Raw genomic sequence first — 15497 nt, 5'->3', positions numbered from 1 at the left:
AAGAAATTGTGCTCTTATCTCTAAATGACCAAACGTCTTATCTGTACGTAATTCTGATTTAAATCTGGGAATTAAATGTTTAAACTACATCGATTGTGTAGAATTCCTGATGCATGCATAAATGTTTGCCAATTACTCATGTTCTCATCAGAGTGCACTGTGTATTGTGATTCGAGTACATCAATCATCTTTCACAAACTAATTAAGTGTAGGAAAAGGTCATACAAAAATAAGCATGTTGCATTTTATGGCTGCAATGAGTGATTAAATGCACTGAGGTAAAACTATTATATTTTATAAGTAGATATCCTGACTCAAGAATAACATTTCTTGGAGAAAACCCACTTCGAGTCCAACTCATTTCATTCTTATTTACAGAATATCATGCTTAGGCATCTATTATAATTAACTTAATGCATAGTCTTAATTATGTTACAAGGTAGTAACTCATTAAAGGGTTCAGATGTCATAAAACCATTACAGTGAAACTCAATCGATGCATAATCAGATTTTCCCTCTCCCTGTAGGGAGGCACCTTCCCCAGACAGCACAGCCGAGACCATGATCATATATATGAATGGTGGGCCCTGATTCTACAGCCAGCACTGAACGAATGGCACTTGCTGTTCATTATATTAACAACTGCCTATTATCTTTTACTGGATTTATATGTAGCAACTTAAGGTAATTAGGGACCTGTTTCAGTGTGGTGCCCTCGACAAGAGACCAGTATGTACAAGGCAAGCAATAATGGGCAGAAGTTTTAAGTCAGTGTGCGGGTGCACGCCTGACCCGATCAGATGTGAAATTGCACAAGATGGCGTTGGTTGAGTGTCCCGACGTTATCCCATGCTTTAGCGATATTTCAGTTGGCAGGTGCGCGCAAAAGTCAGAAGCGCGCCCGCCGACAATTAAGAGGCCAATTAGTGCAATTAAAGTTGCAATTGACTCTGATTTTTCGTGGTCCGTCCAACCTTACGGTTGTGGATGGGCGAATCGGCCAGGCGGACTTTGCATTTTTCATGAAACCTCATGCAAGGGCAGGAGGTTTCCGTTATTAAATTTTTAAAAAATCTACAGACAGCATTTTTATCGTGTATATGTTCAGGTGACTGATTGTGATGCTTGGACATTTTTTTCCTGATTTTAAAAACTTTATTTAATTGTTTTCAAGTCTTTAGCTCCCTGAGGCAGCTCTCTGCCTTCAGGGAGCTTTCATTCAGTGCTTGCCAGCGCTTACATCAGCGCCCGCCCTCCTCTCACCCCCAGCCTGGTAGTGCTGAACATTTCAGCATGCGCTTCATGCTGGCTGCTGTTAATTGGCCAGCCAGCGTGAAATCGCAGTCGTGGGCCGATCGCGGTCTGCAGTCCGTTCCCCGGCTGATCCTGAGCCCACCAATCGCGCCTGCCTGCCGATCTAAAAATCCTGCCCAATGTGTTTCTTCAATCAATCAGAATGAAAGTTTCTTATTGAGACACACAAGCCTCAAAACCCTGTTCCATGGCTTTGTATTTTTGGCACTGTGCTTGCAGTTTTGGGTGAAAACAGCATCCATGCTGTGTGCACACATTCTCATGCAGCCCAAGCTGGATGCCATTTTGTTGAGGGCATTAGCACAGGTATTAGGAGCGTGTGCCAGAAATATGCAGGGTAGGCAGATTGTGGCACCATACAGATTCTAATGCCAATTTGACAGTTCTGGAATTTCAACCTCAACACTCCAGCAAACGCCCTCTCAAACACACACGGCTGAACATGTGCTTAACAGGAAGGAACCCCTAACAGCATTATTTAAGGCATAATCAATTACTTTCATGTTAATTGCTGATTGATTTCTACTGGTTCTTGCTAAGTGAGTAGAAATGCTATGCGTTTTCTACTGCTATTTGAAGCACCCTCGCCTTTGAATCAGAGGGTTGTGGGTTCATGTCCCACTCCCGGAAACCAAGAACTGTGATTGTACTCAAAAGAGTTGCAATCTGTGACTGTTGATAACTCGAAAGAGTTTGAAGTTCAAAGCTTTGGCTCTGATTTCAAGGGTTCTGCTCAGACCACTTGCTTCAAGTCAAGGTAGTTACCATCCTCTTCTATCCAGCTTCACCGGTTCCACCCCCCTTAATCAGTATATATTTCACCACATCTCTACCTCCCTTTAGATCTGAAAAAGAGTCATACGGACTCTTTGTCTCTCTGTCTCTCTCTCCACAGATGCTGTCAGACCCGCTGAGTTTTTCCAGCATTTTTTGTTTTCGTTTCAGATTTCCAGCATCTGCAGTATTTTGCCTTTACTTTAGTTACCATCCTCCTTGGCCTGCAGTATGTCACGGAGATTGAGCAGGGGCAACACAGGAGAACAAGGTGCTCACAGAGGGTGGAGGCGGAGAGGTGGATGACTCTCAGCAGGGGGTCTTAGCAACCCAAGTCTTCAGGGGCTAATTCTCTTACCTCAATCTCAATGAGGAACAGTGTTTACAACATGCCAGGTTTATGAGGGAAGTGCTCACTGAAAACCACAACTGGTTGCAGTCAGACCTGCAGCCTCAGAGCAGGATGAGGATGGCACTACAGTGGCTATAACTGTGACCATGGCCATGAACTTCTTTGCACCAGAACTATTTCAGGCTGGAGTAGGCGACCCCTTTAACATCTCCCAGTTTGCTATTCGCTGCTTTATGAGAGGTGACAGACACCATGTGTGCCAGCAGAGCAAAGTATGCTGCATTCTCTCTAGCCAGTAAAGCAGGAGTGTGCAGCTAATGTGTTTCCCAAAGGTACAGGGTGCCATTGACTGTATATACATTGCTTTGCAGATGGTGCAGCTAAATGCAGAGATGTGCCATAACCACAAAGGGTTCTACTCCCTGACTGTGCAGCTGATGTGAGACCATGCTCAGCACATCAAAGAGATGAGTGCCTGGTACTCTGGGAGAAGTTGTGCTGCTTTTATTCTGCGCCAGGCCGCTGTACAATTAGTAGTTCATCCTGCATGTAACACTAAAGGATGACTACTGAGTGACAAGAGCTATCCACTGGCGAGCCGGTTCATTGTTCCAGTGCGCAAGCCAAGCACATGTGGGCATTATCCATATAATGAAAGCCATGCTGCCACTACAAAATGATATCATGCAGACTACTGGGGTGATTAGGCAATGCTTGCCACCTGGACTGCTCTGGAGGAGCCCTGCAGTATTTGGTAAGAGTATGGGTCACCATTCGTCATGGGTGGCTGCATTCTTCACAACCTTGCCATCATAACGGCACAGCCCTTGTCACCAGGTATATTGCAAGAAGCTGAGAAAGAGGGGGAGGCATGGAGAAGGAAACCAACACATCCCCTTTCCAGTCAGACTGTCTACAATTAACTCGTCCGACTACAGTACTAGTGAACACAACCACAATTCACCATTCTACAACAATCCCACATGTTACCTTCTGTTTATTACTAATCATCACAGCATCCTGTTGGCCACCATGCTGAATTAAAGCCAAAACAAAACAACTATTTCAAATTAATTTCATCAAACAAAACCACCTAATAATATGTACAAATATCAACTAATCACCATTGCTCATTTCTTAGAAGACTGGTGATTTTCAGTGGGGAAAATTGTAGGGTGACCTTGAGCAGCTCTGGCCCTAGAATGCCCAGCTTCAGTGCACCACCTTAGCATGGGCTGCAGCAGTCTGGCTGGCTGACCGACAGGTAACAGCAAGGGTACTGGCTGAATGATAATGGTGGGCAGACAAATGCTGTCTTTCTGAAGGTGAATAGCAGGTTTGTGCTCCACAAACCCACTGACACTCACCTGAATGTGCTTCAGCAATCCTAGGAATCCGCTGGATGAGATTGCTGGACTGCTGTGATCCTGCAAGCCCCTTTCAGCACTAATATCTGCAGTCAAGGTGGCAGCAAGCTGAGCCTTCGTGGCACTAAAGTGAGCTTGCTTGACTTTGTTCTAAGCTTCCCTCTGCAGCACTTAGAAGAATTGGTGCTTTCTGCTTGTGCTGCAGTGAAAGCTGAGACATCGGCTATCAGACATTGCATTATGGGTGGGTGTGTATGTATTCTCATGAAGCTGGCTACCACTTCCACGCTTCAAGCTCTGCATCAAGTCTTCAAGGCAAGACTCCTGGCATTGACTTGCAAGGTTATCTGCTGCCATCGCCTTCTCAGAGTTTGTCTGGAGGAGCGCTTGGCACCCAATAGATAGACAATCTCTCTCTTCCTGTCCATCTCCTGCATCGAGACCTTCGATGCTGTGTTGGAGAACCTTAAGAAACCATTTTCTGCCATGTTGTGCCATTCCTGTGTCTTTCCCAGGTCCAAGTGACTTCTGCAATGATTTCCAGCACCTATTCAAGCCAGCATGCACCACCTCTTTTAGTGGTGCAGGCTTGCTTTAAGTAGTACAAGCTAGCTTGAACCCCTACTGCCCTCTCAAGATACTCATACTCAGGTATACAGACACTCAACAGTACACAGCGCTGGCATCACAAAGCTTGCAATAAATGGGCGCAGGTTAATCGCACTTTGTGATCCTTGCGACCATTTTTAGGTTTTATCCAATTATTCCCCACAAAGTCTAACTGAGGAAGTGTAAATTAGAACATTTAACTCAGTGTAAGATAATGTACAGAAAGCAAAATAAAGAGAGGGAAAGAAAGATAATTAAATGAGAGGGATAAAAGCCAGAAGGAAAAAGTAAAAAATCGTTATAATTTTATAAAATCTCTGAAAATAATTAAAACCTGAATGAATGAGGTTCCAATTTGAAAAGGTAAATTTTCAGTGCGACAGGTATTGCTTAGTTGTAATTAAACTTATTCATTCTAATTCTGGCCCCTTGAGCATCTCGACTTTAATTGCTCCACTGTGCCTTCAACTGCCTAAAGTAGTGCTTCCCAAACTTTTGCCTACTGTGACCCCATTTTGAGGCTTGAAAATTGCTGTGACCCTAGGGTGTGAGCTGGGGGGGTTGATGGGCAGGGGGGAGGTTAGGAGCTGTGTGTGGCATGGGCCGTGAGAGCAAGGGGCTGTTTGAGCTGAGTTTTTTAAATAAAAACCACTACTTTTTCACTGGCTTTTTCAGAATAGAAATCAAGCCTCAATGATTGGTCAGTTAGGCCATGCCCACTATTAAAAAAAACACAAGGATTTAAAGGGGCCTCGCAGCTGTTAACACTCGGTTGTAGCTCCATGGCAGCCATTGCTACCACAGTTTGGGAAGTCCTGCCCTAAGGTCTGGAATTCCCTTCCTAAACCAAACTATTTCTCTTTCCTCTTTTAAGATGCTCTTTAAAACCTACCCCTTTGACCAAGCTTTTGACCCTCTTCCCTAATATTACCTTATATGGCTTGGTGTCCATGTTTGCGTTTTAACACTTCCATGAATCGCCTCAGGACATTTTATTACATTAAAGGTGTTATATAAATACAAGTTATTGTCGTTGTTATTAGGAGAGTTGTTGCACAGACTAGACAAGCTACAACCTGACAGAGTCATAGGGCTGGATCTTAGCTGCGGAGGCCAGAAATGGAAGTCGGGACTGTATCCAGGTCGTGAACTGACCCTGGGAGGAAACAGATATGGGCCCAGGGCTTCACGGGGATGGCTTCTTAATTGATATGAAGGAGGGTTTGGCAGCCAATGAATGGCCGTAAGAGTGGGAAAAGTGGCAGGCCAACTCAAGTGCAGGCCTGGTTTAAACTTAATGGCCGCTGTTTCACTGTTTCACTGCTATGATTGGACAGTGAATTATCACAGAAAACTTCATTTTCAAGATGTCTCAGGAGAGCTGGAGGCCTGGAATCCAGGGTAGGGCAGTCCCTCATTTTTCAGATGTGAACCTCAAGGTGATGGGGGAGGCCATGGGGGAGAGGAGAGGAGGGAAGTCCCCTTCCCAGAGGGTGGCAGGAGAAGACAATCCAAACAGACAAAGCAGGCATGGATGAAGATTGCTGCCACTGTCAGTGGCAGAAGTGTTGCGGGAAGAACCTGGATCCAGTGCAGGAAAAGGTTCAATGACCTGATACAATCTGGCAAGGTGAGTACTACCTCCAAACCTCTGGGTATTCACCCTCCAGGAGACACACTAGCTGAGAAGTGATCAGACCACATGCTGCTCCTGAACATGGGAGGAATGTGTGTACAGGTCACTTACTGATCCTTCAGAATGGCTCTGAGCCATAGTCTTGCTGAGGACCTGCCACAACTGAAACATGCACCCTCCAATGCATTTGAGCAACTGCATTGGCGTTAGAGGACAGCAATGCCTCATCTCACTCTCTTTTGTCCTTGCAGGAAAAATGGGTACATAATGCCCAAAAGAGGGATCTTTCAGCTTCATTTACAAGCTTTGTGAATCCTCCCCCTGCATTCCCCCCTACCCCTTCCACTGGCAGATCAGCTGCACACAGCTTGACCACAAGTGATTCTGGAGGGAGTAGTGTGTGGGGGGCAGGGCCTTTGGGAACCTTGTGCAAGCATTCTCCCACGCAAGCGGAGTCTTCCTCTATTACACTCATCTCAATGTCCCGAGCATTTTCCATGCTACTTGTTGTCTGAAATTGAAGATGGTTGATGAGAAAAAAACAGCTCCCAAGAAGGGAGCCAAGAAAGCCTTAAAGAAATCATCAGCAAAGGGTGGCAAGAAGCAGCGAAGGTCGAGGAAGGAGAGTTACTCCACCTACATCTACCAAGTAATGAAGCAGGTCCACCCCGACACCGGCATCTCCTCCAAGGCCATGAGCATCATGAACTCGTTCATGAATGATATTTTCGAGCGCATCGGGGGTGAGACTTCCTGCCTGGCCCATTACAACAAGGGCAGCACCATCAGCTTCTGGGAGATCCAGACCACTGTGTGCTTGCTGCTGCCCGGGGAACTGGCCAAGCACACCGTGTCGACAGGGACAAAGGCAGTGACCAAGTACACCAGCTTCAAGTAAAACTCTGCTACGGACTGAAAAACCCATTCAGTGGTTCATCTGAGTTGACCTGCATCTCTGCCCAGCCACTGATCACACTTGCATGCAGCACCTGTACCCATCTGACACGAGGCTCTATTCACTTTCGACATCCATGGTAGTTGTCAAGTTACTTCTCAGCTCCCTCATACTTTCCCCTCCCCCAGTCACCAATGTTCTTTCCCTATCACTGTTGACTCCCTTGACATCACCTGCCACCTCCCCACCGTCACCTACCAACCAGAACCCTTTTCTTTCTAGGATGTCCAGGTGAACGTGCACGATTCCTATCTTCCTGAGAATCGCACCCCCATCCACATTGACCTCCCCAACCTTCTACTCCCAGCCCCAGGATCCGTGTCTGCCTGTGAATCCCCACCAACCACCCTTGCGATCCCTTCTACTGCTACCGTCGCACCTTCAGCCTTCCACCCTTTTGGCTCACTCTGCCCCCTCTCACACCATTCCCTCCTATCACGCCCACCCTCCATTCGCTCCCCAGGAGGCAGACATTGACTCAACTGACCCATCCCTTCACTTCACCTGGACATTCACCCCCTTACTCCCTCCTCCACCCGAACTCCTTCCTCCCCCAGACTCCGTCTTCCTCCGAGACTCCTTCCCCCCTCCGAACTGTTTCTTCCCCCTTGACTTCTTCCCCCCTCCAAACTCCTTCCTCCCCCAGACTTCTTCTCCCTGGGCTCCTCTCCCTGGCCAAGACCGTGATGTCCCGAAGCAGACCCCAGACATCAACAGTGACCTCCCACCTTCCGTGAGCTGCTTTGCGGCAGAGCCATGTCCATGAGAATCCACTCAGCATGTGATGCACATGTTCCTTCAGTGTCTGGTAGCTGTAGGGCTCCAGCATCTTCTGCTCCTTGGGTGTCTGTTATGTGAGCAAGGCCCTAATGTTAAGTCCCAACTTCTGCATGAGACACTTGTCCAGACATGTTCTGGGTCGATGTGTTTTCGCCACAATGTGGGCAGTAAATTTGACGTAGGGGAACGATTCTGGCGAGCAGGCAAGATGATGAGATGCAAGTGCATTGAAATTAGGTTCTTGACGTCAGATGGAGGGAAAGGTGGCTCTCCATTGACGGGCAAATCGGATGATAGCAAACTGGTTTCACGACGGAGTAAAAACGATTTTTGGCCTTCTCGCCATATTGTCCACTCACGTCCATCATGACACCCGATACCAACACGGGCGGAAAATTTCAGCCTGAGTTGCGTTGGGAAGCCTAAGCAATGTTCTCCAAGGCTATTCTCATGATGTCTTTTAATGTCTCCCACAGATGAAGATACCCAACCAGAGACATTCTCCCTCTCCATCAGTGGGCTAAGATGACCAGCAAAGATTCAAAGAAGCACTGTCACACCTTACAAAGTTCACTATCCACCAGCACAGATGTATTCAGTTTGGTGGGCCCTTGCACACAATTACATAGGGTGGCATTGGGAGACAGATGAGCACTACTCTAACGGGGAGGAGGAGGAGGTGCCATGTGCAGAGCAGCTGAGCTGAGTTTCCCTCAGCTGGGCCCAGATGCAGGAATTCAGGAGTGAATGAAAAGGAGGTTCTACCTTGTTTTATTCTTTCACGGGATGCATCACTGGCTGGGCCAGCATTTATTGCCCATCCCTAATTGCCCTTGAGAAGGTGGTGGTGAGCCATCTTCTTGAACGGCTGCAGTCCATATGCTATAGTTACACCCACAGTGCTGTTAGGGAGTTCCAGATGTCACAGAACTATCATATTTTACATAATATTATTGTGGGGGTGTTGTAAAGTTGGCTTATGTTTGTGTGTGTGATGGTTTTGTCTGTGTGGCTGATTTAATTAACTTAGAGATGGATAGGCTGTAAGTTTGGAATTATCAAAAGAGTTAGGTGAAAGGGCATGTGAAATGCTAATGAGTGAATAGGGTAAAGTCTCAGCAGATATGGTGTGAATGAAATTTGGAGAGGTGTTTGGTTTTCAAAGAAACTTGGTAGGATGTTTACAACTAACGGGATACATAAGGCAGGTTATTATGTTGATTTTCACTAAAGTGCTGACCATAATGACATATAAAAGAGTTTTATATTATGGGAAAAGAAAATTCCAAAGACATGTGGGAACAATGGGGTTTACAGATTAAAGAGGAAGAAATATATTTAAAGAAGGATGGAAGGCTGTGTGAGGCGTGGTCATGTAATATCTGAAAAGTACACCATGTGAAACAGACTTGTGGGGGAAAGCCTCTAGCCACTTTGCAGAAGTCTGCTGTTCTAGGGTCCAAAGTCGTGTTAAAAGGCTTTGGAATTTCACAGGAGTGGGTGCTTGTGGTAACCTTGCTGGATTGTCGCTATAAACTTAAAATCTATTCTTTGGACTGTTGTCTTAAAGGGGGTGTGTAGTTGAGGGTCTGGTTAACTAGGAATTTGGGGAATTGTTATAATATTAAGTAGCCGTGTAATTGTAATCTTGTGTATGTGTTTTATTCTTTTCTTCTGTTATTAAATATTTTAATTTAAATTGTAAAATCTCTAAAGGCTTTAGTAGACTCATTACTTCTGAATTCAATGCACAAACCTTCTTGTAATAGGTACAAATTGCAAAACGGTTGTGATAGCGTGGCCAAGTTTCCCTTGTGGATTTGGGCAACCTGGCATACCATAACATGGGATTTTGGCCCAGTGACAATGGAGGAATGGCGATTTAGTTCCAAGTCAGGATGGTGTGGCATGGAGGGGAACACACACAAACATAAGCCAACATAAGCAGGTGGTAGTGTTCCCATGCATCTGCTGTCTTTGTCCTTCTAGGTGGTAGAGATTGCAAATTTGGAAAGTGCTGTTGAAGGGAGCTTGAAAAGTTGCAGCAGAGCATCTTGTAGATGGTACACATTGCTGCTACTGTGTGTCAGTGGTGAAGGGAGTGAACGTTTAACCAGGTGGATGGAGTGCCAATCTAGCAGGCTGCTTTATCCTGCATGATGTCGAGCTTCTTGAGCATTGTTTGAGCCACATTCATTCAGGCAAATGGAGAATATTCCATCACACTCCTGGCTTGTGACTTATAGGTGGTGGACAGCCTTTGGAGGGTCAGGAGGTGAGTTACTTGCCACAGAATTCCCAAACTCTGACCTGCTTTTGTAGCCACAGTATCTATATGGCTAGTCCAGTTTAGATTTCCGGTCAATGGTAACCCCCGGACGTTGATAGTGGTGGATTAAGCAATTGTAATACCATTGAATGGAAGTGAGACGGTTAGATTATGTCTTGTTGAAGATGGTCATTACCTGGCACTTGTGTGGTACAAATGTTACTTGCCAATTATCAGCCCAAGCCTGAATGTTATCCAGGCCCTGCTGTATATGGACAAGGACTGCTTCAGTAGCTAAGGATCGAGTCATGAATGGAGGGAAGATCATTGGTAAAGTAGCTGAAGATAGTTGGGCCTAGGGCACTACTCTGAGGAACTCCTGCAGCAATGTCCTGGGACTGAGATGATTGACCTCCAACAACCAAAACCACGTTCCTTCGTGCTAGGTAGTCACTCTCACCTCCCCTCTTAAGTTCAGTTCTTTTGTCCATGTTTGGACTAATGCTATAACGAGGTCAGGAGCCGAGTGTCCCTGGTGGAATCCAAATGGAAAGTCAGTGAACTGTGTAAGTGCTGCTTGATAGCACTGTTGACAATACCTTCCATCACTTTGCTGATGACTGAGAGGAGGCTCAATGGGCAATAATTGACCAGGTTGGATTTGTCCTGCTTTTTGTGGACAGGACATACTTGGCAATTTGCCACATTGTCAGGTAGATGACAGTGTTGTAGCTGTACTGAAACAGCTTGGCTCTGGACACGGCTAGTCCTGGAGCACAAGTCTCAGTATGTTATGACATTGCTGGTGATGTGTGCCAGGTGGACCAAATCCACAAGGGAAACTTGGCCAGGTTATCACAATGGTTTTGCAATTTGTAATTATTACGAGACGATTTGTGCAATGAATTCAGAAGTAATGAGTCCACTAACACCTTTAGAGATTTAAAAAATTAAATTAAAATATTTATTAACAAAAGGAAAGATCTCAAGCACATACATAAGATTATAGTTACTTAATACTATAACAAATCCTAAAATTCCTAATTAACCTGACTTCCAACTACACTTTAAAGCAACAATCCAAAATAGATTTTAAATTTAGATAAGCAATCCAGCAAGTTTACCACAGCACCAACACAACAGTGGAATTCCAAAGGCGTTTCTCCAACTTTGGTTACTTGACAGTGCAGACTTCTGCACGAATGGCTGGAGGGTTTTTCCCAAGGCTGTTTTACACTGTCCTTTTAGATCTTACATGGCCCCTCAACATAGTTTTCCATCCTTTTTTATATATGTTTCTCTCTCTTAAATCTGTAAATTGTTCTATATGTCTTTGGAAATTTACTTTTCCCATAATATAAAAATCTTTCATGTTGCCAATATAGCCAGTATCTTTGAGAAAAATAAACATACTGCTTGGCCTTGTTTATCTTGTTAGTTGTAAACATCCTATCATCCCTTTGAAACCTAAACAACTCCTTCACTTATCTAAAAATGCAAATTTACTTCACACCCTACATGCTGCCCTATCCACATTTACACATTAGCATTTCAAATGCCTTTTACACCTAATTTCTTTTGATAATTTCAACCTTGCAGTCTATCTGACTCCAATTCAATTAAATCACACAGACAGGAACATACATGCTCACACTCATAAATCTACTTTGCAGTAAACCTCAATAATATTATGAAAAATATGATAGTTTTACAACAAGTACTACTGCCATGGTCTTTTCAGTATCTAGTGCCTTAGGCATTTCTTGATATCACACGGAATGAATTAAATTTGCTGAAGACTGGCATCTGTGATACTGAGGACCTCAGGAGGAGGTTCTTCTAGCTGAAGATGGTTGCAGATGATTCAGCCTTGTTTTTTGCACTGATGTGTTTGACTCACCCGAGTTTGAAGATGGGGATACTTGTGCAGCTTCCGGTTAGTTGTTTAATTGTCTGTCGAGGAAAGGGTTAACTCTAATGATAGCTACTGAGCATGTGCATAAGGAGCTCTCTTATAGTGATGTCACTCACTGAGAGAAGATGAGTGAGAAGCAATTTATACAGGAGCTGTAGCTATCTCCTTATGTTCTATAATATTGTAAATAGTTAATAATGTAAATGAAGGTGTTTTAAACAAAAGACCATTGCCTCCAGCAAGATCTCTTCTTGATTAAGAAACCAAAGAATCCTGAGGCAAACCCGGAATAATAGATGGTGGTAGCAGTGATTACACCCACAGAGGAACAGTGGGAAACGGCAGGAAAAGCTGGTGAGAAATCCAGCAATAACACAGAGCAGCGGACTTCAAGGTCAACCCAGCAATTACACCAGATAGGAAAGACGCAGGGACAGCCCAGCGACTAGCAAGACAAGCAATGCAAGAAAAGGAACCTCAACCCAGGGTGAGAAACGGCTACTACTTTACCTTTCCCAGAATCATTACAAAACCTAGAGGGTCCCTGGCAGGCTGAGCAATGGCAAAATTGGCAAAGGTGTTTAAACTGGTACTGCAACGCCTCAGGTCTCGCGAGTAAAAATAACTAAGACCAAGTTAGCACTTTGTTACATGCTGTCGGGAGCATTGCAGACGATGTGCTGGCCAGACAGGTGGTGAACGAAGACACAGTTACCTACAAGGAAGTCATCAGAGCTTTAAACTCACACTTCAGTCTCCGTAGAATTATTGTGATAGAGAGGACAAAATTTAATTGACACAATCAAAAACAGAGCAAAGCGATCGACTCATTCATCAAAGAATTGTACCATCTAGTTGACAATTGTGAGTGCCGAACAAAAAAAAAGACAATCTGATCAGAGATAAAACAGTCGTGGGTGCTTTAGATGAAAACCTCTCTTTTTACAATCTCAGGAAGATTTGACTTTTAGTGAAGCTATACAATTGGCCAGACAGGCCAAAGAACGGAGGCAGAATAGAGTCTTTGTAAAAGATGCGAGGGAAATCCTCCAGGAACAGCCCGATGAAGTCGTTCAGTTCGAGGGTTGTAAAACCAAAAGTATAGCAATGCAGAAACCGGGGAAATGTCCTGAAAAGGTGCCAACCGCCATTTTCCAATGAAGAAAGTCCACAGGCACAAAGAATGTCCTGCCCAAATCGCACAGTGCCATGGGTGTGGCAAGACAGGCCATTTTAAAGCGGTCTGTCATTCCAGGAAATCTGTGTTTACAGGACAGAAGGGAAAATCTGTTGAAGGAACCTCCATTCAAGAAGTTCAAGAACCTGACAACAGGAAATCACCTACCTATGAAACATAATGGAAAATAAAGGCCAATACTGGAGTGCTAACATTGAAGTCAATGAACATCCTACTGAATTCAAATTGAACACAGGAGCTAGCGTCTCAGTTTTATCTGGCAGAGTTTCATGGCTGAACAAAATAACTCTGCAACCTTCCTCTATTCAACTCTAAGGTCCAGGAGGGATCAAGCTAAATGTTAAAGGTCAGCTTAATGCAACAGTAAAGTACAAAGATAAGAAAATTTCTGAGACATTATATGTTATTCAGAATCAAGAATGCTCTTGGTTGAGCAGAAACACCTGCATAGCTTTGAATCTGAAAGTCAGTGAAGTCAATGAACAAGCACAAGATAATGAATTTAGAAAGGAATTCAGTGCACTCCTCAGAGCCTTGGGTAAATTGAAGACTATGTACCACATCATGCTCAAGACAGATGAAAAACCTCAAAATGAGCTGGTTAAGGAACTCATTAAGAGCTCAGTAATGGAAGAGGCTGAGAATTTTTCAGCAGAGCACCAGCTTCATGCACTGTCTGGAGCAAACAGGTGAAGGCAGGTGGGACATGGTAGGGACCCAGTCAATCACAACTCTAGGGAATTACCTGAACCCCATAAAAGGGGTGGTGGCTGAAAAGACTGGTGGTTCAATACAGAAAGAATTAGCTGGAGTAAGTCACTTTATTAGTACAGGGATGGTGTCTAGTGAGATACTCTTCCTACTGAGCAAGCCATCTGCGGGGAGGCGATGGCGTAGTGGTATTGTTACTGGACTAGTGATCCAGAGACCCAGGGTAATGCTCTAGGGACCCAGGTTTGAATTCCATCACGGCAGATGGTGGAATTTGAATTCAATAAAAATCTGGAATTAAATGTCCAATGATGACCATGAAACCATTGTCGATTGTTCCAAAAACCCATCTGTCTCCCTTACTTGGTCTGGCCTACATGTGACTCCAGGCCCACAACAATATGGTTGACTGCAAGCCACTCAGTTGTAACAAACCGCTACAAAGTCACAAAAAAGGAATGAAACTGGACCAACCACCCAGCATCAACCTAGGCACCGGAAATGACAACGGCAATCTCAGCCCTGTCAACCCTGCAAAGTCCTCCTTACTAACATCTGGGGGCTAGTGCCAAAATTGGGAGAGCTGACATAGTCATCCTCACGGAATCATACCTTACAGATAATGTCCCAGACATGACCATCCCTGGATATGTCCTGTCCCACCGGCAGGACAGACACAGCAGAGGTGGCAGCACAGTGGTATACAGCCGGGAGGGAGTTGCCCTCGGAATCCTCAACATCGACTCCGGACCCCATGAAGTCTCATGGCATCAGGTCAAACATGGGCAAGGAACCCTCCTGTTGATTACCACGTACCGCCCTCCCTCAGCTGACGAATCAGTGCTCCTCCATGTTGAACAACACTTAGAGGAAGCACTGAGGGTGACAAGGGCACAGAATGCACTCTGGCTGGGGGACTTCAATGTACAACAGCAAGAGTTGCTTGGGAGCAGCACAACTGACTGAGCTGGCCGAGTCCTAAAGGACATAGCTGCTAGACTGGGTCTACAGCAAGTGGTGAGGGAACCAACAAGAGGGAAAAACATACTTGACTTCATCCTCACCAACCTGTCTGCCGCAGATGCATCAGTCCATGACAGTATTGAGTGACCACTGCACAGCCATTGTGGAGATGAAGTCCTGCCTTCACATTGAGGATACCCCCCATTGTGTGGCACTACCACTGTTCTAAATGGTATAGATTTCGAACAGATCTAGCAACTCAAGACTGGGCATCCATGAGGCGCTGTGGGCCACCAGCAGCAGCAGAATTGTACTCGAACACAATCTGTAACCTCATGGCCTGGCATATCCCCCACTCTACCATTACCATCAAGCCAGGGGATCAACCCTAGTTCAATGAAGAGTGCAGGATGGCATGCCTAGAGCAGCACCAGGCATACCTAAAAATGAGGTGTCAACCTGGTGAAGCCATAACACAGGGCTACTTGCATGCCAAACAGCATAAGCAGCAAGTGATAGACAGGGCTAAGCGATCCCACAACCAACGGATCAAATCTAAGTCCTGCAGTCCTGCCACATCCAGTCGTGAATGGCGGTGGACAATTAAACAACTCACTGGAGGAGGAGTCTCCACAAATATCCCCATCCTTAATG

The 15497-nt window shown here is 45.1% G+C and overlaps 2 protein-coding genes across 3 annotated transcripts in view; one reads left to right on the top strand and one right to left on the bottom strand.

Moving 5' to 3' along the window:
* Window positions 1-15497, bottom strand: part of ppp1r42 (protein phosphatase 1, regulatory subunit 42) — a 199178-nt gene that overhangs the window by 77420 nt on the left and 106261 nt on the right. The window lies entirely within an intron of this gene.
* LOC144679328 (histone H2B-like) lies at window positions 6576-6950 on the top strand. Its single transcript, XM_078539695.1, has one exon. It carries the CDS (start codon window positions 6576-6578, stop codon window positions 6948-6950), a length of 375 nt encoding a protein of 124 aa, XP_078395821.1.

The sequence above is a fragment of the Cetorhinus maximus genome, chromosome 4 (assembly GCF_964194155.1).
Source record: "Cetorhinus maximus chromosome 4, sCetMax3.hap1.1, whole genome shotgun sequence".
Classification (NCBI taxonomy): Eukaryota; Metazoa; Chordata; class Chondrichthyes; order Lamniformes; family Cetorhinidae; genus Cetorhinus; species Cetorhinus maximus.
The sequence above is the reverse complement of the archived record's forward strand: the minus strand, read 5'-3'. Positions and strand labels throughout refer to the sequence as shown.